General features: G+C 37.8%; 2 protein-coding genes across 3 annotated transcripts in view; both read right to left on the bottom strand.

The window, feature by feature from the left end:
• Positions 1-1,415: 1,415 nt before the first annotated feature.
• LOC109104132 (exportin-2) lies at positions 1,416-13,593 on the bottom strand. Its single transcript, XM_042766064.1, has 25 exons — positions 13,437-13,593; positions 12,583-12,672; positions 12,243-12,385; positions 12,051-12,152; positions 10,482-10,627; positions 10,225-10,315; positions 9,993-10,100; positions 9,817-9,909; positions 9,571-9,738; positions 9,335-9,464; positions 9,175-9,240; positions 8,900-9,102; positions 7,213-7,297; positions 7,058-7,119; positions 6,827-6,963; positions 6,630-6,733; positions 6,428-6,525; positions 5,843-5,993; positions 5,158-5,366; positions 4,939-5,036; positions 4,766-4,851; positions 4,562-4,643; positions 4,290-4,436; positions 2,284-2,515; positions 1,416-2,135 (listed from the first exon to the last, which is right to left on the bottom strand). Exons 2-25 carry the CDS (start codon positions 12,665-12,667, stop codon positions 2,046-2,048), a joined length of 2,916 nt encoding a protein of 971 aa, XP_042621998.1. The 5' UTR covers positions 12,668-12,672; positions 13,437-13,593; the 3' UTR covers positions 1,416-2,045.
• Positions 13,594-21,271: 7,678 nt separating this feature from the next.
• LOC109098792 (receptor-type tyrosine-protein phosphatase gamma-like) overlaps positions 21,272-26,084 on the bottom strand; it is a 233,825-nt gene continuing 229,012 nt past the window's right edge. For both annotated transcript variants that reach the window (XM_042766063.1, XM_042766062.1), the window contains 2 exons: positions 25,038-25,173; positions 21,272-23,952 (listed from right to left, as the gene is read on the bottom strand). In XM_042766063.1, coding sequence (XP_042621997.1) covers positions 23,806-23,952; positions 25,038-25,173 — 283 coding nt within the window. In that variant the 3' untranslated portion in view covers positions 21,272-23,805. The remainder of the gene's footprint in view (positions 23,953-25,037; positions 25,174-26,084) is intronic.

Below are 26,084 nucleotides of genomic sequence, written 5' to 3'. Positions count from 1 at the left end.
GTTACTTTGAGCATCGATGGCCTGAAGGAGCTTCTCTTTGAGTTGTTGAGGTCTTAATGAAGCTCTTTTCATTGTCTTTGAAAATCATCCACTGAAAGATTCACAGCATTAAAGACACATACTACTCGCAGAACTCTTCAAACATGCACACGTCTCTCATATGAAACCACTTTACTCCCAGCCCAATATGAGCTCAACTAATCATGTCCATGCAGGCAAATGACTCAACTGTCCCGAAAAGGGTTCTACAGGTGCAATACTGTTTTCACATAGGCCTACAGAGTTAGCAATGAGTGTTAATGTCAACCACATATGAATCCAAGAAACCATGCTTCAGCAATTTTTATGGTTATACAAATACCATTTTTATGAGCTCATATTTAATGACAGACTACACAGAATACTTTTAAAAGTTCATTTATCCCAGATATATCTCCATGGTCTTTGTATCATTTTCAACTATCTCAAATGTTGTTTTTCTGCTCATTGACAGCTTGCAGCATATACAGCAGTAAAAGTTTTATCGTGCAGCTGGTACAAAAACCAACATATGCAACACAATCTTTGTAAATCCGTTATCTTTGAAATTTGTGCACACATATAAACACTTGAACTAGTTGAAAAAGATCATAATGCATATATCTGCCAATTCTAGGGCTGCCTCTCATTAAAGATTCTTCTAGTTGACTAGTCATTCAAGCTGAATTCAGTTGACTAATTGCACATTTATATTAATTTAAGTACTTAATTTAATTAATTACAGCCCTAACTTCATGTTTTACTCTGAAATACTTTAACTATAAAATTAATCAAAGATGGAAATCGACTTCTAAGGCGGCTCACATTTTGTGCAAATCTGTCAAATTTCTGGACCATGCAACAGATTGCAACTGTGGGTCAGTTATCTCTCAGAATGAGGATCTCATGAAGAAGAGCAAAAATGCTTTTAGGGAGAAGCTCCAGTGCTCGTTCAGGCATTTTGAAAGCTTCAGCAGATGTCCATCAGTAGTCTGCAGATCTTCATACTGCTCTATTGACCTTAAGCAATCTTTGTTGCAGTATAGGCCAGTAGTGACCGTTCAAAAATGGGAAAAAGCACTTTTCAAGGTTTTTTTTTTAATGTGACATTTTAATTTTAACGTTTACATTTTTTTTTTTTTAGAAAACATTTTCATTTTTAATGTTATAAATTATGACTTGAGTATGATTAGTGACAAAAACAGACAAAACTAAGAACAAAGGCAGGACTAAAATCTAAAAATCTTTTTTAAAGACTTTTGTGAAGCATACGTTTATATAATCTATCAAGGTAGAGTGATAATTTATTAGAGAGATAATTTAGCATGTTACCCATTAAATTCAGTAAACTAAAGATGAAAGTCATTTTGGAACAAATACAAACATGAACAAACATGTTAAACAAGTGCTTCATTTTATTTATTAACAACTAGAGCAGCAAAACTAAGACATGAAGACATAACATGGTGAATGACATGCAACATGAGACATTTGACAATATTCTGCTTTGCAAAACAACTCGTTTATACAGTAAAAACATCCCCAAAACTACAGGAAAAAGAATAAACGAAAAAACTTTCCCCATTGATTTTAAAGATGCCGCCAAATGTCTGCCAACTCCCAAGTGCTGTTCAATGTTTGTAAAAAGCGACATTTCAAAATACTGCCGAACGTATGATTGGGTGAGACGCCAAACTAAACAATAAGAGAACATACTGAATGGACTCAAAATAATACATGAGAAAAGCCAACATCAGCAGAGGCCACCCAGTGAGATGATCAGCACCCCTCTAACCAAGCATCACCATTGCTTTCCAAACATTATTCTCTGCTCGGTCCTATTCATCAGAGATAAATCATTAAAACTATTTCTTAGAGATCCCTTCTGTCTGGCCATGTATCACTGGGCAGTACATCTCCACTCATGTTGAGTTCACTGGTCGTCTCTTTTTTTGGTTGGATCAGTTCGGGTGTCTTGAGAGCGTCAGAGATCCCCTTTCTTGGCGATAAGGAGTCTGGGCGTGTGGCTACACCAGCTGTACAGTGGCAGCCTGAAGGTAACCCTGCAGGTACTGAAGAGCTTCTGCTGGCAGACTGGTGCTCAACATGGAGGGCACCTGTTAAAGACGACATTTACTTACTTCAACAGCTCAGCATGTATTCTGGATACACAGCTCACTAGGTCTGGAGACCAAACACGCTTTTGTCATGTTCTCAAGTCATTTTAGTGATTATTTCAGCATCCTTCTCGTGAGTGATACTCACCCTTCCAGGACAGGCGGTGGAGAGTTTGTGTAAGGACTGAGCTAGGAGGATTTTGGGATTGCTGACAGCGTCTCCGATGGGGTCATGCTCTTTCTTGCCTGCAAAAGCAAGCTGTGAGAAAGCGGTCTGGTATCCTGGAGTGTCCTCTATGTCTATGAAATGCTCATCGTCTGGGATGCTGTCGTCTTCAGGTAACTCGAACAGACCAATCAAAGCCTGCAACAAAGGACTCCTAAAGAGCAAAAGCAGACTTTTCTCACCAAATGTTCATGATTAGTTCATCAGATCATCTGACATCCCAAGTTATCTTATTAGACTTAGGCTGTTTACACAGCAAAGATGTAGTCAAAAATGGAAAAGTTTTTCCCTTTTCTTTTTAAAACGTTTCACGTATACACAACAACGTTTTCAAAACAATCCGCGTTTACACATATCAGCGAAAACGGCCAAAAATGCTGTATTACATATGCTAGGCCAGTAGTTGTCGCTGTCATGTTGTTAATAAACAGTACCTGTAGGGAAGTGCCGGTTACATGTTGTATATGATGCGTCTTCCGCTGTTGGTTGTAATATTGGTGAAGTAAATCCACACTTTGCTGAAGAAGCGTTAGCAAACTCTGAGCAGCTACAAAACAACCATGTACTCCACCAATGTTGTGTATGTTTGTTCGCGCTTGCCTTTAAAATCGACACGTACTGCACATGTCTACATACCTAACACATATTATGCACGTGCATTACGTCACCGTTTTCAAAGATTCCCGTATTGGGTTTTTACATGGAAACGATAACGGTGCCGTTTTCAAAAACTTGCCCTTTGAAACCCGTTTTCAGTCCCCAAAACGCCATTGTCGTGTAAACGAACAGGCAAAATGCATAAAGTTTCCAATTTTTGGCTGAAAACGTTGTCGTGTAAACTGCCCTCAATGACATTTACATTTAGTCATTTTGCAGACACTTTTATCCAAAGCGACTTACAATTGTGGCGCGGATGATACAGAAGAGCATACGGTGATATGGAGAGACACAGAGGAGACCGTTGACAAAAAAATTTTCGCTTACAAAAAGTGTTCCCGTCGCTTCATATAACCCAGATTGCACGTCTGATGGCAGATGGAGTATTCTGACAACGACTTTCATACCTTTTATGGACCTTCACATGGTTATTTATTTGGCAGTCTATGGGACAATCTCAAGCCTCCAGGTTTTCATCCAAAATATCTTAAATTGTGTTCCAAAGACGAACAGAGCTTTTACGGGTTTGGAACGACATGGGAGTAAGTGATTAATGACATAATTTTCATTTTAGGGTGGAGTATCCCTTTGATGCAGGATGGGTTACATTTTTCTCTCTCTCTCAAATCAATAACCATCCTTAGTTTTGGAGATATTTAAGAGGAGATTTGAATTTTCACACCAATTTAAAAAGAATTCCAAAACAGGCCCATGTTCTTCCTCCCCATCATGTGAAAGCTCACTAAAGCAGTATCACCTGCATATTTATGATATAAAAGAATACACTAAGCAAATTAATCACCCAGATAAGCGTCCTACTGTCTAATGAAAATTCTTTTTCCAGGGTAACAGCTGATGTACTGGGGGAAATAGAGTTAAAAGCTGATGAGAATTCCACAAATACAATTTTCACATGAGTTTTGTTTCTCTAAATGTGAATACAGCAGATGCAATAGAGTTAAAGTTGCATCCTCAACCCCCCTGGAGGATTGATATGCAAATTGCAGAGGATGTATAAGATGCTGTGTTTCAGACACAATGTACTTTATCACGAAGTGTTCAAATCACTTCATCACTAGTGATGTAATTGCTATTGGGTCGAAAATCATTTAATCCTGAAGGCCTAGAAACTTTCGCCACTGGAATTATTTGATATGTTTTCCATAAGACAGGGACAATACCAGAATAATAAGATGCTCTAAAAATATCAGTACAAATTGGCCTGAGAAAAAAGAAAAAAAAAAAAAAAAAAAGCCTGTAGTGTGTCTTACCAGAGTTTGGTGTACTCTGTGTCCATCATGGCAGGACACTCAGTGAGGATCTTAGTGATGCCCACAGCACAGATCTTCTTCTCCACCTGCCCCGAGACTTTCTGCACCTCAGGAATTATGATCTTCTCTACAACCATGCCAAACATCCTGAGGAACCAAACACATACACTTTTTTAAAAGATGCTTTGATGGGAAAATGTGATTAATAAGCCAGTCAGTAATAATCTGCAATGATTATGACTTGACATGTTTCGAATAATAAAGCTACTTGCTTTGGCTGGATGCTATCAAATATCTCCTGCAATGCAATTGCTCCATATTTCACACAATAAAGGTTGATGAATACCAGGAAACCTGTGAAGAGAAAAGGGGTGACAGATCAATATAGTGAGCAATTTGTCATTTTAAAATTACAGTGCTCATTTAAATATGGGGTTAGAAGTAAACTTTGATCAGAAATGACAGCAATCTCTCACTCTTAACAAATTTGGTGGTCTTGGAGCTCTGAAGCCTCTGGAAAAGCAAAATAAAGATCTGTTTCCTGTACTGGGTGATGGAATCTCTGCATACAAACACACAGAACCAACTGAATAGAGCACAGAAACATGACAACCCTTTTATTCTTGTGTCCTCATTACACATCGCTTACGGAGGCATGTGCTCCACTATACTGTTGAGCAGATAGAAGCCTTGATGGTCATTAGCCTTGGATGCGATGAGCTTCTGGAATACTCCAAGAAGACCAGGCTGAAAAAAAAAAAAAAAAAAGTTACATTATTTTAATGAAAAGCTATTGAGGTGAGGTCACTGCATTGTGGCTATTCATCTGGCAAAAAAAAACCTAGAAGACATCCCATGAAACACTCACAATCTTGTCAGCGGCTGCGCTGGCGATGGTGGCGGCTCCTTTCTCCAGATAGGCCTGCAGCAGCCGGACGAGAGGAGGGATGTTTCCTGTGCGTTCCCACAGCGCCGGCTGCAGGAGGTGAGGAAACAGGGCCATGTAGGAGGAGGGGATGGAGCTGGTGTGGATCTCCAGCAGCAGAGACATCACCTGGAAGACGTACGGCACAAACTCTGCAGGGCCAGAGGAGACAAGAGGAAAGGCCCATAAAAACATGGCTTTCATCAAGAGGTTACACACAGGAAACACTGCTCTATCATTCAGATGTTTGGGGTCAGTAAGACTACTTATTTTTTTTAAAGAAATTAAATTGATGCACACTCAAGTAATACTCTTAACTCAAGTGACAGTATTTATGTTATAAAAGATTTCTATTCAGTTAAATGTTGTTCCTTTAAACTTTCTAATTATTAAAATGTTTAAAAGCAGCATCGCTAATAAAAATATTATTTTAACAGGAAATCAGCACATCAGAATGATTTCTAAAGGAAACTGTGACACTGAAGAGTAGAGTAATGACTGCTAACATTACAGAAAAAAAATATTTCAAATAAATGCAGACCCCATACTTCTGAATGGTTGTGTAAGTCACCACACAACTGTGTGAAAAAGGTTTAAGAGTTTAACAACTTATAACAGCGTAACACACCCTGCACATCATTCTGGAGGATCTCAGTAAACACAGGAAACAGGGCCTCTTCAAAGCTGTTCACGGTGTCTGGATTGGCCTTGCAGGTGATCCTGATGGACAGGCACAGTGACTCAAACAGGTAATGGTTGAAATGTGGCTTACTGGGATTCTGTAGAGAAAAGACATTTGATCTTTGAACAACGGGCTGGCCACACATTTAAAAAAATTATATTGCTTACTATAAAGCAGTTATTTAAATGACTAAATTAAGTAAAATATTTGCCATATGATCTCACTGTTACATGTTTTATTTAGCAAGTGGCTATTTGAATGCAGAAAACGTGCATGCTGCAGAAACTGTACTAGTATGCTAAACTGTATGGTAGCATGGCATGCTAAACATCTCTGTATAGAACATGGAAATGTCTCGTCCTGCCTTTAGGATCAAGTCCTGCTTGGGAAATGTCCCCTTTAATGGACGGATATTTCTGTGTGTCCTGCCAGTGCATCTAATGCCATGGACTGAGACAGAGACCACATGACTGGACACAAACCTGAGCTCAAGCCTCCTTCATAGGACAGCAGATTTAGCGATTGGGTTACCTTGCTGACGAGGAGAAGTTTATGGGTGAGTTGGCCAATGAGAGTGGGGATGTAGGGCACAATGGCTTCCTGTAAGAGGGAGAAACTCCTCATGATGGCTGGAGAGGTGACAAACAGAAAAGGTCAAGGATTATATAAGAATATAAAAGTAAACAAAAAATTGCTTACTAAAATGTTGTTTGTGGATCTCAGAGGCAATTACCTTTCATGATGTACTCGTTCTCAGATGAGCCAGGGATTGCTAAAGATTTGAACAGATTGTTGAGTAACTGTTCTGTGAATGGTGCCATTTCAGTAGGAGTGATGCTGAAAAACAGGATTCGTTTAGAAAATGAATAAATAAATGATGAAAAAATTCAGAACATGAACATTCTCATGTCTTGTACTGGATAAACTCACAGAGTGGTGTTGTTGGCTCCTCTCATGGTGAAGAGTCTCTCGAGTGCATGTGCTGCATAGGTGTGCTGAACGATGCTCTCTGCCTGCAGGTGGGCCACCAGGAGAGGAACAGTCTCCAGCAGCTGCTCTTTAGGGAGCTGGAGGACCACACAGAAGCCAGACCATCACACCCAGTGAAGGCATACTTGCGTAATGGACATAGTACAACGTAATGGAAAAGAAAATGCTTACTTGACTTCTGAAGGTCATAACATACTTGATGGCATCTGCTTTCAAAACTGGAAACTCGTTCACTGAGGAACAAAGAAGAAAATATCTCATTCAGCATCATTGTAGTTCCATTAAAACAGTTTAAAGTGCTAAATGAAATGAGAAAAGCCAATTACCGTTGGGAGATTTCAGGTCTACTAGAATGTGGTTGACAAAGAATTCAGACAAGTTCACCAACTCATTGGCTTGTGTTATTCCATGCTGTAAAACAGAAGTACACATTTGTCAGACTGGACCTCAGATCTATAGATCACAAAACAACAGAAATCCAACTGGCTCCTATAATCTGAAAAGAAACTGCCACGTAAATTTAATTTTTACAGCTTGTAAACTAAATATTAACTTACATATTAAATTACAGGTTTATCACATTCAAATGACTTTTCATATCGATTCATTTGCAAGTTTAGTAAATATTATGTAAAAAATGTAAATATCCTTGCAGCATATTTTATCGGAATACACAATATTATCGAAACGTATGCTGCGTATGCTCTTCTGTGTCATCTGTGCCACAAGTATGTGCTGTTTCAATGTGTATTTAGCTTTGATTTGAAAGAAAACAGCGCATCCTTGTGGTGCGGATGATACAGAAGAGCATACGGTGATATGGAGAGACACAGAGGAGACCGTTGACAAAGGAATTGTTGAATAAAGTCGTTATTTTTTTCCTTCGCTTACAAAAAGTGTTCCCGTCGCTTCATATAACCCAGATTGCACGTCTGATGGCAGATGGAGTATTCTGACGACTTTCATACCTTTTATGGACCTTGGCACTTATTTATTTTGCAGTCTATGGGACAGTCACAGGCCTCCTGGTTTTCATCCAAAATATCTTAAATTGTGTTCCGAATGCACAGAACTTTTATAACCTATGGTTTCCGTTTATAGATCACCTGCCTTTAGATGTGAGAAAAATAGTCATATGTGCCAATTAGGGATCTCTGGGGTGTGGCGCCCCTCCTTCTGAAGGTGGGCATTGCAACTTACAAAGAATGGTCTGGGTTCTTTTGTGTTCTGATGTTCTTTTCGGTTTCAAATGACATGTATCAGTCTCCACTTTAGGCTGGAATCCTTTGATGATAGATTTATGTACAAGAAATATTTTAATGTGCCTTTCTGTAGGTTTTGATTGTTAAACTTTGTGTCTAACCTAATCACCAACATTATTATTTCTAATTGGTGTTATTTTTATTTCTATTATTGCTACTGTAGTCCCTTTATCCATTTATTTATTATTTTAAATATATTTATGCATGTATCTTATCATTTATGCGCTCTTTTTTTTGTGTGTGTGTTTTTGTAGTTTATTTGAAGCCAAACCAATACTTTGAAGATCTTCTGTTAAGGTATTTCTATTTCCCTCGGGAAGACACATTGTATATTGTACAAGCCAACACTAAATAAACATGTCAAAAAAAAAAAAAAAAAAAAACTTGGTGGTGTTTCCAAACAAAAGGAAATATATCGGTATGGGCAAAATTTGTTTAAAAAATAATGGCAAAAATCACGCAACCCTAATATTATCTTTATATTAAATAGTGCAATATCCACCCTGCTATCTAAGATGTCAGCAAAAAAACAAACAAACAAAAAAAAAAAAAACCCCCAACTAAAAACACAGCTATATTAGTAGACAATTATTTGTGACATTGTTAAAATTGTACTAACAAAAATAAAATGCTAATCTAGAAAAGTACAATTTGAATTAAGTGAGCCACCAGTGAAATCATGCTGCTGTTGTGAACACCAGCAACACTTGATCAACAGTTTGATCAAAGCCCACCCTAGCAAGCATCTCACCTTTTGCGTCTGAGCTTTTGAGGCCAGAGATGTGACCAGGTAGATAGCAGCATCTTTGTGTTTCCAGTTCACCCCTGGGTTCTTGGCATATTCCGTCAGCATGGAGCTCACATAGCCAGAGAAGATGCCTGTAACCGGGCCCTCAAAGAACTTACAGAGGCCTCGCACCAAATCACAGGCTGCTCTACGCCTCGTGTCGATGTCTATGAGGACCGGAGATAAGATTCAGTACAGAAGACCAAGTGTCTGAACAATAGAGAGTAGCGTCAACATACCTGAGCCTTCAAGGTCTCTGATGATGTACTCTTCTGAGTTATCTTCAAAAGCCTCTTCATCTGCACCTGTTCACATACAATCATCAATTTACTACATCCTTCCAGATTATTCATACCACCTCATGAGTTACTAAAATATAAGATCTAAACTGACACATACTTCTGAACTCCATGTTGGGTACGATGACCTTCTCACAGATGCTGGTAAGAACATTCTGGTCTTCAAAGAGATGCTTATAGTGCGGCCGCTCACACACTGATGCCAAAAACTGGATAGCATTGCTCACAAGCTACAACAGACATAATGTCATCAGGCACTGTTAGGAAAAACTAACAGCACTATGAACACTAAAATAATGTCTGCCACCAAGTCTGTATTAAATGCAATCCACTTACCAAGTCATATTTAACCTCCTGACCAGTTGTGACCAGCAGGTTCCAGATAGCTGTGACGAAGCGAGGCAAGTAAGGCTGGAACTCTTCGTCGTATTTTTGAGCATAAAGTGCTGCGTTATCACAGATTTGAGATTTCAACAGCTCCAACAGACCAGCCTCCTCTTCATCCTACATCAAGGAAGGTTACAGAAATCAGATTTGTGAGCATTCCTCTGTCCTAATATTTCAATACGAGAATAAACTCACATCTGTTTGCAACAACTTGTTATCCAAAGTCAATAAGTTATGAAAATTGGTCATCCAAGTCTCCATGTTATCCTCAAAGAACTCTGGGAGATCCTGAAGAGATTGGAAAAGAGATGTTAAATGAAAAACTGGCACAGGAGTTCAAATGGAAGTATGAGCAGTGTAAGCGCACTTACCTGGAAGTTAAGGCTGTAGAAAAGTTTTGAAATGAGTGTTAGGGAAGAGAAGAGCACTTTCAGGGCATTGATATCTGTTGCATGAGTTTGACACAAATCAATCGTAGCCTAAAAGTGAAACAAACAAGTGACATTTACATTTCCATATCACACATATGAGTAAACACAAGTGATCGTTAATATTTCAGTTTATGATGCAATAACATAATGGACAAGCACTCATTGACTTCACCTTGAAAAGTTCAGTGAGAGGCTGTGCAAAAGTGTCCAGCACCAACTTGATCTCTGACCACAGCTCATTGGACTTAAACTCATGGCGATATCTGAAAGACAAAAGAGACAATATTCAAACTCCCGGATACATCAATTTATGTAAAGGTCAAAAAAATAACATAACTAAGAAAAACAAAACCTCCACCTGATCCTAAAAAAAGTTACACGTAAAGGCTACAATGTTGCGTTCACTTAATTTCAATCCATCTCAAACACCTTTTAAAAAGGGAGTGCGCCGTGCGAAGAATTCCGTTGATGATGTGGAAGTCTCCGCTCTGAAAACGAGTAACCATCTCGGTCAGGAGATCCGGCCATTTCTGAGGAAAATCCTCTCTCCCGATGATGCTGATCGCATCACTCAGCTGCAGAGGAGAAAACGGTCACGTTTGTTTACAGATATTGTTTTTTATTTGTGCTCTTGTTTATGTACAGTACAGACCAAAAGTTCGGAAACATTACTATTTTTAATGTTTTTGAAAGAAGTCTCTTCTGCTCATCAAGCCTGCATTTATTTGATCAAAAATACAGAAAAAATAGTAATATTGTAAAATATTATTACAACTTAAAATAATAGTTTTCTATTTGAATATACTTTAAAAAAATAATTTATTCCTGTGATGCGCGGCAGAATTTTCAGCATCATTACTCCAGCCTTCAGTGTCACATGTAACATCCAGTCTATTATATGATCATTTAGAAATCATTCTAATATTCTGATTTATTATGAGTGTTGGAAACAGTTCTGCTGTCTAATATATTTGATGAATAAAAGGTTAAAAAGAACTGCATTTATTCAAAATAAAAATAAAAATTCTAATAATATATATTCTAATAATATATTTTCTTTACTATCACTTTTTATCAATTTAACACATCCTTGCTGAATAAAAGTATTGATTTTATTAAAAAAAAAAATTACTGACTCCAAATTACTGACCAGTAGTGTATATTGTTATTACAAAATATTATATTTTAAAAACATAGCTTCTTTTTTTATTATTATTATTTTTTTTACTTTTTATTCATCAGAGTATCCTAAAAAAGTATCACATGTTCTGAAAAAATATTAAGCAGCAGAACTGTTTCCAACTTTGATAATGAATCATCATATTAGAATGATTTCTAAAGGATCATGTGATAATGATCCTAAAAATTCAGCTTTTGCATCACAGAAATAAATGATAATTTAAAGTATAATAAATTTAAAAACAATTATTTTAAATTGTAATAATATATCACAATATTAAATTTTTTTCTATATTTTTGATCAAATAAAAGCAGGCTTGATGAGCAGAAGAAACTTCTTTCAAAAACATTAAAAATAGTAATGTTTCCAAACTTTTGGTCAGTACTGTATATGTTTGAACTTTTTTATTAATTAGGCGAATAGTTTTTCCTGTGATACTGAAATGGAGAATTGTGAATTTAAGTGGTATCTAAAATGCTGGTGTCATAATAAGGTTATTAAGTGGAATAACAGGTTACATGAGTCACAATAACAAAAAAAATTATATATATATATATTTTTTTGTAGCTGGGAAAGTGAAAATTTCGGCAGGGCACATAAATATCTGAACCACTGGCTTAGCTGTTTTAGCTTATTTTATTGTCTTATCTGGTTGAGAACCACTGATCTATAGGCTACAGCAGTGAGGTTTATTATAAACCCAGTAATGCCGGTTACAGCAGCAGCACTCATTCCAAACAACAGAAGAGTAACTGCAGGAGTATGAAGGCGAAGCAACTTCTAACTGCTGCTTCTCAAGGGTCATCTGAGATGGGTACCTGTTTTTGAATTTGCTCTGGGCTGCTTAACATCAAATTTACAATGTTGGCTTTGATAGCAGTCCGGTCAGGATCAGAGATTTTGTTTGGTTCATCCTCAACCAGGAAGAGAAAGTGCACAATTAAATCCACATTACACTCCATCAATCCCACACCAGACTGTATTTATATAGTATTTAACAGGACACTCACTACGCGCCAGTTCCTCTTGATGTAGTTCTTGAAGGTGACGGCCGCACACACACGAATGACCTCATTCTGGGACTTCTCTAATACCGTGAGGAGTAAAATGGAGTAGTTCTGGGTTCCCTCCACCGATTCCAGAAATTTCTCAGCTAAAGATGAGAATACAAAAACAGTGCAAATATACAGTGAAGACTCAGTGTTATTTCACATTTGATTACTTTTTAACACCTTAACCTTAATGCACCGTTTAATTTATTTGAATCTTTTTTTCTATAACATATCCCTATTTTTATTTAAAAATACACTATTTTTTATTTTGTTGTATAGCCTCAAAGGTGAATGTTACCTGGCCGTCTCACAGCTGGGTCAGGGCTTAGTGTTTTCTGCAGATACTCAGTCAGGGTTTGGAGATTTCCATCATTGAGCTCCATGATTGCTACAAAAATAAAAACAATATCTGCTATGTATTATATATATATATATATATATTATATATATATATATATAAATATACACACACACACACACACAATAGAAACAGAAAAACACTCTGTTGCTGATAAAATAATGCATTTTATGAACGCATTTCAGAAATGAAAGATCTGAATTTGAAGTACATTTTGAAGCTGACCCTTAAATGTTTATTTTGCACGTCCCGTATATTAATAGCGAAAGCAGGTGATAGTCTGTGTGTTTATGATCTTGACAGACGGTCACACACGTTTGGCCTGCTCTGACTGAATCTCGCTCACATGTATGAATAAGCACTAAATTATGATCTGGGTGGTATACGGCTGGTCTGTGGGCTCCACTGTGTCAGTCTGGCTGTTTATGATGGAGTTTAATGACAGAAACTCAGGCCATGATTCACGTGCTAAAGCTGTTAGCATCCGGAGAAGATATGCTAGCCATTCAAACAGTCACAATAAAAAGCGCTTCAAGACAAAACGATATATATTTACCAATATGATAGACACTGAAGAAACTGCCAAATGGGGTTAATGTAGTGAAAGTAAGGCGGAAAGTACACCGTTATGTGGTTAGTTCACGAGCTAACGTTAACTCTCGAGCTCACTTGAAGGGTGTGCGCTGCGTGCGTTAATATTCAAACAAGATGATTTCGTAATCTCGTAGTTTAATAACGACCGGTGGATAATGTAGAATGGATTTATTAATAATGAGATGATGCAAGGATCTTACCGTTAGCTGTATGTTGAAGTGCTGTGCTAATCACCGGACGGCGAGAAGTTTCAAACGTCTCTCACAAGTGCGCGGTCACGACTACGCGCATTAGTGATGTGTCATGCGCAAAAGATGCGGCTCTGGGAGCCGATGCTTTGTAGTGAATCAGAAGAGCCGGCTCGCATCGAGTGAGAGCCGGCTCCCAGTTTTTTTTCCCTTTCGCTGCTTACCTCAAGGCAGAACTTTGTTTTGATTGGTCAGCAATCGCATCGCGGCCAATCAGATGTGATTATATACCATTATGTAAAAACAGAGAGGGGGGTGAAACAGGGCAGATAATCCGAGCGGCAACCTCCCGCTCTCTCTCGTGAAGCCAATAAAGAAGTGACTAAAACTGTAATTCATCGAGTGGCCGCTTGAGGCTGGCTGCAAAAGGGAGTCAATCCCATAGACACTCCATGTTAAAATGCCCAACTTTACAGCAGAAAAAAACAGCCTGGTTCAAAAAATGATTTTGGTCTATATAGCTAATTTTGCCCTTCATGACAACTGTGAGGGGGGTGAATTTTTTTTATAACTCATCCGATTAAATTATATTAAGCCTTAAAGTTCTGCATTAATTAAGGGCGTGGTCACTTGAGTGACAGGTGGATTGCCGATGCTGACACTGCCGTCGCGCTAGGTGGGCGTGGCTTCAGCAACCAGCTCCCGCCTTTTTGCCCATTTTCGATTATCCTGGAGAGTCGCGCGGTGACACGCTGCCAAGATGGCGACGGCCCGCTCTGCACACTTTGAGCTTCAAAACCGCTCTTCAGGAGTCTATGGGTGACGTCACAGACACTACGTCCATATTTTTATACAGTCTATGAGATAATCACAGAAAGAAGAAATAGGATCAGTCCATCAAAGCTGAGGCATCTGATTTTTTTGAATGCCAATCTTCACTGAGGACATTAATACTGTTTGCTTGAGTTTGGTTCTAGTTCTGTTCTTTGGATTTATTTGCTGTTTTGTTGTTAATTTGTGCAATAAAATGTTTGATTAAAATATTAAACAAAACAAACAAAAGAATGGTTTTGTAACAAAATAAATGCACAAAATTAGGCAACTATAAGGATTCTCATAAAAACACTGCACACTGTGTTTTCAACACACAAACCATTAATTTTTTGCAAAGTTATGGTAAAATAAAGGCCTACAAAAAATCCTAAATTAAGAGCCGTTCAGGAGTCGAAAGAGCCGGCTCTTCTTTGGGAGCTGAGCCAAAAGAGCCGGCTCTCTGAAAAGAGCCGAACTTCCCATCACTAACGCGCATGCGCACTCATGGACTCGTGTGTGTATGTATTTTTCACGTGGCGCCTCCTCGTGTATGTCGCGGCGAATTGCAGCACAATTAAAAATCGTACTGGGTTCAGACTGAATCTCATTTTAGACAAAAAACAAAAAGAAAGAAAGTATAGTTAAATGAAGCCTATTTTAAAACACGTAAAAAATTTATTTTTATTTTGCATTAATAGATTATTTTCACGATAATTAAGCATAGTTGACGTTACAGTGATATCATAGCCTTCTAATTACCATTACGTAAACAAATAGGGAGACTGGGGCTAGTTATCACACAGTGCTCTATAACTCAGAAGTCCACTTACATAAATACTCGTTTTCCCTAGCAGTGACTTTGATGGTTTGTAAAATTATTACCAAGTTCAAAACGTTCTTATAGTGATAATATTCCTAAACGTTCTTATAATGACCATATTTTGAATATTCTGTCCAAACTAATATTCCATATATATTTATATATATAACATATATAGTGTGCGCATGAGCAGTGGCGGCTCCAGACAATTTTGATTGGGGGGGCAATGGGGGGTCCTGGTCATTTCAAGGGGGGTCTCATGAAAACCAACAAAAAATACAGTGGATACGGCTAATAACTGCATATTACTGCTACTAAACAACAAAAACAACACAGCATATCAACTAATTTTTAATTAATTAATCAATTGCAGTTTGCAAACAATATGCTCAAACTTTAAAGGGTTAGTTCACCCAAAAAGGAAAATTATGTAATTAATGACTCACCCTCATGTCGTTCCAAACCCGTAAGACCTCCATTCATCTTCGGAACACAGTTTAAGATATTTTAGATTTAGTCCGAGAGCTTTCTGACCCTGCATTGAAAATGAATGTACGGTATACTGTCCACGTCCAGAAAGGTAATAAAAACATCATCAAAGTAGTCCATGTGACATCAGAGGGTCAGTTAGAATTTGTTGAAGCATCGAAAATACATTTTGGTCCAAAAATAACAAAAACTATGACTTTATTCAGCATTGTCTTCTCTTCGGGTCTGTTGTGAGCGCGTTCACAACACTGCAGTTTAGTGATATCCAGTTCGCGAATGAATCACTCGATGTAACCGGATCTTCTTGAACCAGTTCACCAAATCGAACTGAATCGTTTGAAACGGTTCGCGTCTCCAATAAGCATTAATCCACAAATTACTTAAGCTGTTAACTTTTTTAACGTGGCTGACACTCCCTCTGAGTTCAAATAAACCAATATCCTGGAGTAATTCATTTACTCAAACAGTACACTGACTGAACTGCTGTGAAGAGAGAACTGAAGATGAACTCCGAGCCGAGCCAGATAACAAACGAAAGATTGACTCGTTCTCGAGTCAAGAACCGGTTGCATCGGTTTTCGGATCACCAGTAGTGATGGGAAGCTCGGTTCTTTTCGGCGAACCGGTTCTTTCGGACAGTTCGATTCAATAAACCAGTTGAAAAAAAAAACGGTTCACCGGTTCTTTTGCACTCGACGTAATGCCATTGGCATGACTGCCCTTCATTCAAGCCTTCGGTTTAGCCGCGCTCATAACATTAGCACAGAATCAGTTCAGAATCAATCATCAAAAGAACCAGTTCGGTTCAGACGCGCTGTGTGTGAGTCTGCTTCACGCTGAATCACGCATGCGCAGTATCATCAGCTCCTCGGTTCTCGAATCGTACGTGCCAGACAGAAACGGTTCTCGGTTCAGTGTAAGAATAAATGTCTAATGAATTATTAATTATTATTGTTCTGCGTAGTTTGAAAAGAAACATTTTTAAATCTTTATCCCGGATATATATATTTTTTAATCAGGAAGAGGGTGGAGTGGGGGGGGGGGGTTCAAATGGGGGGTCAAGGCATTTTTTGGCAGGGTCTTGAGACCCCCCAAGACCCCCCCTGGCGCCGCTGGTGCGCATGAGGCGCCGGCGCGATCAAAGAGCTGAAACTTAAAATAGACTACTCCATTATTTTTGGTCACACAGTAAAGTCAAAAATTCAAGAATAATACCAAAGTTAATAAGATTTCTTTCTAAATGCATAGCGTTCTTATTTAGGTTTGCATAACCTGAACGAATATGTATATATATATATATATATATATATATATATATATATATATATATATAGGCTATACAGGTGCATCTCAATAAATTAGAATGTCGTGGAAAAGTTCATTTATTTTAGTAATTCAACTCAAATTGTGAATCTTGTGTATTGAATAAATTCAGTGCACACAGACTGAAGTAGTTTAAGTCTTTGCTTCTTTTAATTGTTTGGCTCTTTTACAAACCCGATTCCAAAAAAGTTGGGACACTGTACAAATTGTGAGTAAAAAAGGAATGGAATAATTTACAAATCTCATAAACTTATATTTTATTCACCATAGAATATAGATAACATCAAATGTTGAAAGTGAGACATTTTGAAATGTCATGCCAAATATTGGCTCATTTTGGATTTCATGAGAGCTACACATTCTAAAAAAGTTGGGACAGGTAGCAATAAGAGGCCGGAAAAGTTAAATATACATATAAGGAATAGTTGGAGGACCAATTTGCAACTTATTAGGTCAATTGGCAACTTGATTGGGTATAAAAAGAGCCTCCCAGAGTGGCAGTGTCTCTCAGAAGTCAAGTTGGGCAGAGGATCACCAATTCCCCCAATGCTGCGGCGAAAAAAAATAGTGGAGCAATATCAGAAAGGAGTTTCTCAGAGAAAAAATTGCAAAGAGTTTGAAGTTATCATCATCTACAGTGCATAATATCATCCAAAGATTCAGAGAATCTGGAACAATCTCTGTGCGTAAGGGTCAAGGCCTGAAAACCATACTGGATGCCCGTGATCTTCGGGCTCTTAGACGGCACTGCATCACATACAGGAATGCTACTGTAATGGAAATCACAACATGGGCTCAGGAATACTTCCAGAAAACATTGTCAGTGAACACAATCCACCGTGCCATTCGCCGTTGCCGGCTAAAACTCTATAGGTCAAAAAAGAAGCCATATCTAAACATGATCCAGAAGCGCAGGCGTTTTCTCTGGGCCAAGGCTCATTTAAAATGGACTGTGGGAAAGTGGAAAACTGTTCTGTGGTCAGACGAATCAAAATTTAAATTTCTTTTTGGAAAACTGGGACGCCATGTCATCCGGACTAAAGAGGACAAGAACAACCCAAATTGTTATCAGCGCTCAGTTCAGAAGCCTGCATCTCTGATGGTATGGGGTTGCATGAGTGCGTGTGGCATGGGCAGCTTACACATCTGGAAAGGCACCATCAATGCTGAAAGGTATATCCAAGTTCTAGAACAACATATGCTCCCATCCAGACGTCGTCTCTTTCAGGGAAGACCTTACATTTTGCCAGATCACATACTGCATCAATTACAACATCATGGCGGCGTAGAAGAAGGATCCGGGTACTGAAATAGCCAGCCTGCAGTCAAGATCTTTCACCTATAGAAAACGGCAAAGAAGATGCGACAAAGAAGACCTAAGACAGTTGAGCGACTAGAAGCCAATGTGGTGGCGAACGGAAATAATGTATACACTTGCAAGTAGAAAATTTATGCAACTTTTCCTTTGCACTAAAATACTGCCGCATTGCACAGTGCTATTGTGAGCGGAGGAGGATTGGTGCTTGAGGGTCTGGGACAAGTTGCTGTTTTGTGATTAGCTCAGCTAGCAGTATTATAAAACAATGTGTTCATTCAGCTGCATCTTTTAAGAAATCATGAATGCCACCGGCTTACACTCTCATTTATACAGCTGCATACACACATTTAATACCTGCTTCTTCCGTCACATGCAAGTTGGTGGACATGAAACTGTTGAGACCTACAAGTTGTTGTGTGTAACCGTAAGGATTTGGAAACATTTATAAAATGTTATTAAATCCAATTATGGATCTGATCCATTGAATCAACAGAAAGCACAACCCCAACAGTAAATACATATTGTTTTATGGTTTAATAGCCTTGTCTACTTCAGCTACTACTCTAATGTTTTTTCAAGTTTCTTGTGATGTCTATGTTCTTTAAAGTTGTTTAATTACTTTTATATATACAGTATCACACGTTAAGCAGGTTTTATGGCAGATGAACCCTCATATCAGTATCTTCATATCTTCTTTAAATGTTTGGGTAAGACTGAAACTCACTACTCATGTCAAGTCTATAGTGTCAGACCCTTAAGCACCATGGGTTCAGCTCAGCAGCTCGATGACCTGTACAAATTGTAATTGCTTCTGTACAAACAAAAATGCTCTTTTTTTCTGCTGTGAAATAAGAACATTTTGTGGGTTTTAATATCAGTTTTGAATATCCGTGGGGTTATTTCTCCAAAGCTCATAGGAAAGAAATGGAAAGGAAACTGGGCAATTCAGGTTGCATGAATAACATTGTCCTTGTAATGGTACTGCTGTGCATGATGAAACCACTCTCATTCTCACTCACAGCCACTGTTCAAGGGTGACACTGATACACATGGAATCAGTGAATGAATGAATGCTGTATAATTCAGATCCTGACTGACTCTGTACAGTTAATTCCTTGATAAATACAGCTTGTGATATGTCAAATGTCTCCTTTTTCATTTGCTCTGTAATTAGCATCTTCATGTCCTTGTAAAGGCGTAACTACAAGTAGGCTACTATGTGTAAATTATCTTTAATTTGTTAGACCATGTATAACTGTAAATTTGGCATACATGAAGAGTTTTGTGTTACAGCCTGTAGATTTTTTTCTTCACATATTAGCTTTGATAAAGGAACATGGCTAATGCACTCTGCAACAACATTGACTGATATGGCTTATCCAGTGCGCAGCATCGTTTGTGTGATTTTTCATAAAGATTGACATTTCAAAGACTGTCAAACTTCAAACTCAAAGTGCCGCTCCTGTCAGCTAAGAACAGGAAACGGAGGCTACAATTTGCACAGGCTCACCAAAATTGGACAATAGAAGATTAGAAAAATGTTGCCTGGTCTGATGAGTCTGGATTTCTGCTGCGACATTCAGATGGTAGGGTCAGAATTTGGTGTAAAGAACATGAAAGCATGGATCCATCCTGCCTTGTCTCAATGGTTCAGGCTGGTGGTGGTGGTGTAATGGTGTGGGGGATGTTTTCTTGGCACACTTTGGGCCCCTTAGTACCAAGTGAACATTGTTTAAATGCCCCAGCCTATCTGAGCATTGTTGCTGACCATGTCCATCCCTTTATGACTACAGTGTACCCTTCTTCTGATGGCTACTTCCAGCTGGATAATGCACCATGTCACAAAGCTCAAATCATCTGGTTTCTTAAACATGACAATGAGTTCACTTTACTCAAATGGCCTCCACAGTCACCAGATCACAATCCAATAGAGCAGCTTTGGGATGTGGTGGGAGATTGCATCATGGATGTGCAGCGACAAATTTGCAGCAAGTGCGTGATGCTATCATGTCAATATGGACTAAAATCTCTGAGGAATGTTTCCAACACCTTGTTGAATCTATGCCACGAAGAATTAAGGCAGTTCTGAAGGCAAAAGACAAAACAAACAATAAATATCAAAATATTAACAAATAAATACACATTTCTATACATATATATATATATATATAATTTATTTTTATTTACTTTTATTTATAATTATATTAATAATTTATTGCTAAGAAAGAACTGAAATGAAAACATTTAGCTTTTAATCTGTGTATTTATCAGCCTGGGAGACCTTCCCAGGGCAGTACCCTGCCTCACAGACTAAAATCAGGGCGTCCACTACGGAGATGGCACCAGAGGTGAGGGGTGACCCCTCAGGCCCCCCCGTGGTGACAACGCGGGACACTGGCACTGCTTTACTAATTCAGTTTGTTCTAAAATGTTTCCCAGTGACATTGTATTAAAAACCAACCGTACAAAGACATTCATAATTCACAAATGTCTGTTCCTGCACAATTTGAAGAAATCCTTTGTGGCGTATTAACAGTTATAACACAGTATGACTGGGACATTGAAAAACATGCATTGAAAAATCTGACTGTTTGTTCTTATTTTTTGTTTCATTTTGTAATTAACTTTGCTTTGTCCCTGGTACCGTTGGTTTCCAGCAAAAAACTCACCACATAATTGCTTCTGGCTCATCGTGATTATTGTTTTTATGCCCCTGACATCAGCATTTGTTCTGATTTAAATCTATATTTGTGAAAAGCTAAATCAGCCTTTGTAATAATTACAGCAATTAGGACCATTCCGACTACAGTCAGAGAGGAGAAAACAGCACACAAACCTGCCAGAAAGACAACAAAAACTCTGAACACTGGGAGGCAGTGTTATTCTTTTGCATTTTGTGTTCACTGAACCCTCTTTACCCTCGCTTGGGTACAACAACAGTAAACGTGAATGTGCAAATATGAAAAGATGCTAATTTTGATACAAAAGAAAATGTTGGAAACAGAAGCAATCAAATACAAATAACAACAATCAAACATTTTAGACTCACTCCACACAATGCACAACATGGAGATAAACTTAAAGTACATCAAAACTCATATTTTATTTTATGTATAGCAATACAATTTACATATTAAATAACACTATAATAGAATGCTTTGATATAGCTTTCAACAAAAAGAAGAAAGAAAGAAAGAAAAAGAAACCCTTCAAGAAAAAAGATAAACTAAAACAATTCCTCCATGTGTTATTCCAGATTAGAAAAAGTGGATAGGATGGTGACACCCACCTGCTTTGAAACTTATTCTTTGATTTACAAGATCTATTGCACTTCTGGACAATGAAACTGATTTTATTTTGATTCAAAGGGGGGAAAAAAGACACCACAATCACTGCCGTAAGTAAATTGGTGTGTGTTTTGAATGTGCCACCTTCTGAAGGATTTGGGGACATATTGTGTTAACCACCAATGGGAACTAAACACAGAACTAAAAACAAACAAAAATGATTTATATGAAAATATAAAGTTTGCAACTATTTACCAGGATACAAAGCTTTTAGAGACTCATAAGTTAATGAAGCAACAAAACATATGTACATTTCTTAACATGATAATGAAAATATGTTTGCAAATGCTAGATTAAAAAAGGGGAGGGGGGGGGGCGCTGGGGGGGACACACCACAGGACATAACTGTTTGAAAAGATTTAGAAACGCAACTTGTCAGCTCCAATTATCTCATGTGATGTACAAGCAAAGTCAGAATATTACCCCAAATGTTGGAGATGTGACTTAATTTTCCAGCCTCCTTCTTAGGAGAAACAAGACATGAACTGAATAAACACCTTCAGTGTGTGTCTTCTCCATCTTAACAGCATAACGTTGTCAGTCTTTCTAAAAAATTTCAAAAGTTAAACAAAAATCCTTTCTTCTTCACATCAAAGAAATTAGTAATAGTGTACATTCTCATTCGTTTTACTACAATTGCAACAGAAAACAAAAATAAGGTCAGACAAACGTTTAGTGAAGTATCTTGGACAAAAATAAAACAAACACTCAGAATCCAATAAACAAAATGAACAATCAAAGAAAAAAAAAAAATACAAGTAAAACAAAAAACGCAAAGCATAACAAAAACATGATTTTGCCTGTGGTCATTTTCAACATTGTTTTTCCAGTCACTACCAAAAACATTCTTCTTAAAACTGCTTTACCCAATAATAAAAATAAAAACGTCCTCACGTTTCGTGACTGAAGTGAACGACAATTCTAGTCTTTGGTAAAAATTAATGAATCACGGGTCCCCAGTTTTTGAAGCGATAAGACTGATTCTAATGTTTTGTTAGCAAGGCCTTTATGCTGTATGGCATGAGACAACCGTTTATGATATTACAGTAACTGTATTTCCTAGCAGTATCTGAGAATCATTAACAAGAAATGAGAGACATTAAAAGAGGTCAGTTCAGTGAAGAAATGCTTGGACTGAGTCTACAAGTTCCTAGTAAAACCAGTCAATACCAAACACAACACACACTTATATCACACACATACACACTCCTGGTGAGGTGAAATGAGACTGTACAGAAGGCATCGCATCGAGAGACTTGTATACATTATTCTCAAAGTTATGGGACGGCTTATGTCAGTGAACTATTAAAAAAAACCCAGGACAAAGTAGAGCAGTATAAAATTACAAAATTAAATGGGCAAATAACAGAATTAACTACATTATGAGTTGCATGATATCAGTACACGCTCAGTTGCACTCAAGTGACAAAAGTAGCAGCTTGCAGCATAAAGCAATGGAGAAATCAAACCAGCAGGGGGTGCTAGAGAAGTCATGGGCTCTGCAAATCCTTCAACAAAAAGCAGAGACTGTGACGGCTGCTCGAAGAGACAGTTAACATTTACAAAAGCACAAGTTATCATGATATACGATATATTCATATATATTAAAAGCAGAATATGAATCATACAAAAGTTCACAGTAGCTGTTTTAATACCACCTTTTGAAAGTAAATATGTGTTTAACTAGAAGCATAATGAGTAAATATACTATTTGGGGTGCACGAAATGATCAAAGCGAACAAAAATCAAAAACAACATACTCCATATTGTTCATATGGTGTTTCATCTGTGAATCTGACGTTTTTGGAAGTTGGACATGGGAATAATCTCTTTTTCCAGCATCTGAGGTGTGCGTGGAAACCGTTTTTCGTTTGTGGCAGATGTTTCTAAAGCTTCGGAGAGCGGCTTTATTATGGAATGTCAAACTAAGGGCTTGACAGTGAGAATTCAAGTGAGTGAGAGAGACTGACTGTGGTCTAGATGGTGGAGTAGGCAGTAACACTGACATTTTCATAGTGCAAACTAGACAGAAGTGTTTCGTTTTGTTTGTCGTGAACTCAAAAACGTCGGTGCAAATGTTCAGTAGGATAACATTAAGACATAAAATGGCGAAAAAATAAATATCAAAAACTTTTTATCAGTGTAAAAAAGTAATCAGGTTATTCTTTTAACCAAGAGTTCTGGCAAAAAAGGCCTCAGAAAAAGTCTGTCTTAGTCCTTGAAGTTTTACAAAGTTAGATTAAGTGCCTCTTCGTGCCTGTTCGGGGGGCTTTAGACGAGGGACTCCATGCTTTCAGCTGGGTCCGATTCCTCAGACATGGCCACGCTGCCGTTTCTGTCCAGGGACATGGGGCTGGATCCGTTCTCTTTAGTGCTTATCAGGCTGAGCATAGCTTTGTAAAGATACTGGTACTGTTCCTGAAACAGAGGCGGACATGAAAACATGACTTCACAATGGGGCACAGAGGAATGTTTTGGAGAAAAATTGTGTTTAGAAAAGGTACAACCAGACAAACAAACATGTAAATGATGACTGCTATGCAAACTCTGATGCCATAATGCTACAACACTGCTGTGTAGATATGACTCTAGTGTCGCCTTCCAACTCCAGTCCAGTAGGTGGCAGAAATGCAGCATTTATCATGATGTGTAAAAACGTCAGAAACAGCAGGAGAACATTTCTGTCACCTACTGGAGAGGAATGTGAAGTGATGAACAGAGGATCACAAGGGATCATAGTTTAACTTAAAATTGATTTAAAATGCACTTAAAATGCAAATTGAATCGTAGCCACACTCTACTAATTTGTTCTAATTCAGAAACAAGTCTCGTGTGGGAGCTTATTGCCACTATTTACAATTTTTATCCTTCATTTTAGTCAGATAATGTTCGCATTGTACTGATTTGTTCTAATTTGCGAACAAATTAAGTCATGGGAACAAATTTGTGGCCATATTTGATTCATTTGTTGAAGTAAATCGTGGCCAAATTGTACTGATGCATTCTAATTCGGGAACAAATTAATAAGTTGTAGCTATGAACTTGTGTCCACGTTTTATTAATTCGTCCCTCATTTTAGTGAAAGTGTGGCCACATTTTCCTAATTCATTCTAATTCGTGAACAAATTAGATTGCTGGAACCAATTGTTGGCCATATTTGATTAATTTGTTCCCTCATTTTAGTTAGATTGCGACCATTGATCGTGGCCATATTGAACTAATTTTTAATTCAGGTACAAATGAAGTAGTTGTGGAAAGATCGTTTCTTTTCCTTTGCTTTTTTTGCTTGATGATCATTTTAATTTCGGTAAGAACAAATGCCATATTATCCCTTAAAGCGAGTGACGATGTACTGCTAAATTGACCCAGACATGTTCTTCATGTCTTCTGCAGAGGAAATAGTCATTTAAGGTTTAAAGGTGAGTATATAAATCATATTTGATGTGAACTAAACCTTTAAATATCACCTGTATTAAGCTATAGATCTCAGTATAAACACTTACAATGTCGGTAAAGACTCCTGGTCTCATGAGGTTGATCATCTTGGCCACTTGGTAGACCCCCACAGCTCCTTCACTCTCCAGCTGCTGTGACAGTGTGGTGAGAGCACATAACATCCCAGCAGACACTGCACCAAACCTGTCCACATAAATATATGCATATGATCATTTATATATAATATATCAACTCATTTGACCTCTTGTAATGTGTCATATGTCAGATAGAGATTATACAATTGTCTTTTAATATTTAAGATGAGATTTATATTTAAATATTTAAGATTTAATTTGAGTTTTTCATTTTTTTTTTCAAAAAGTCATGCACAATAAGACAAATAGGAACAATAATGTGCATGAAAAAATTATATATATAAAAATAATCCAAATTATGAAGTACGTTCCTGACAGTAGTGCAACGTTTCCCTCCATAAACGCCATATTTAATTCTACAAGAATAGAATTCATTACCATTTCCATTGTTTGACAGCCCAAGGTGCTGCTGTGATCCAATTAGTCCTAACGAGTATTCCTTAATATCAACTGACATCACTTTGCAACAAAACGACTAACAATGGCCCCTTCATGTTTATTCATTATGTTAATGAGGCCTGCTTGCCTCATCTGATAAACATGGTGGGCTAATTTAGCTTTTCAAAATATGTAATGTTACTATGGTATCACCCCTAAGAGCTGTCTTAATTAGCATCGTCTTCATTTCAGCTACAGATATGCTAGTCTGTCAAATGCTCCTCCTGCAGAAGCTGTTGACAGAAGCAAAGATCTGCCTCTCCTGTGGAGCTAATTCTATGCTCCCCATCTCCCTGGTGTTTGCCAGGGAGCTACTTCTGTCTAGAAAGAATCTTAACTCTTTTTGTAGACTACAATGGAAGGTCTTTTGTTGCCACTGTGAAAATTGAGATTGAACTGAAGCCTCCAACGATTCACTAGAATGAGCTGAACATAAAGGATGGCCAAAAAGGATGGCTTGTATAGAATCTATAAGGCTGAATTTGACTCAGTTTGCATACTGAGTCAAATTCAGATACAAAA

This window comes from Cyprinus carpio, chromosome A11 (genome assembly GCF_018340385.1).
Source record: "Cyprinus carpio isolate SPL01 chromosome A11, ASM1834038v1, whole genome shotgun sequence".
NCBI lineage: Eukaryota > Metazoa > Chordata > Actinopteri > Cypriniformes > Cyprinidae > Cyprinus > Cyprinus carpio.
The sequence above is the reverse complement of the archived record's forward strand: the minus strand, read 5'-3'. Positions and strand labels throughout refer to the sequence as shown.

What these genes read in the sequence shown, in the direction of transcription:
- LOC109104132 (XM_042766064.1), bottom strand. Translation starts at nt 12,667, where the DNA reads ATGGAGCTCAATGATGGAAATCTCCAAACCCTGACTGAGTATCTGCAG. An exon ending in TCAAGAGGAACTGGCGCGTA is followed by an intron (nt 12,153 to 12,242) that starts GTGAGTGTCCTG and finishes TTTCTCTTCCTG; the next exon opens with GTTGAGGATGAACCAAACAA. An exon ending in TCTACAGCCTTAACTTCCAG is followed by an intron (nt 9,910 to 9,992) that starts GTAAGTGCGCTT and finishes CAATCTCTTCAG; the next exon opens with GATCTCCCAGAGTTCTTTGA.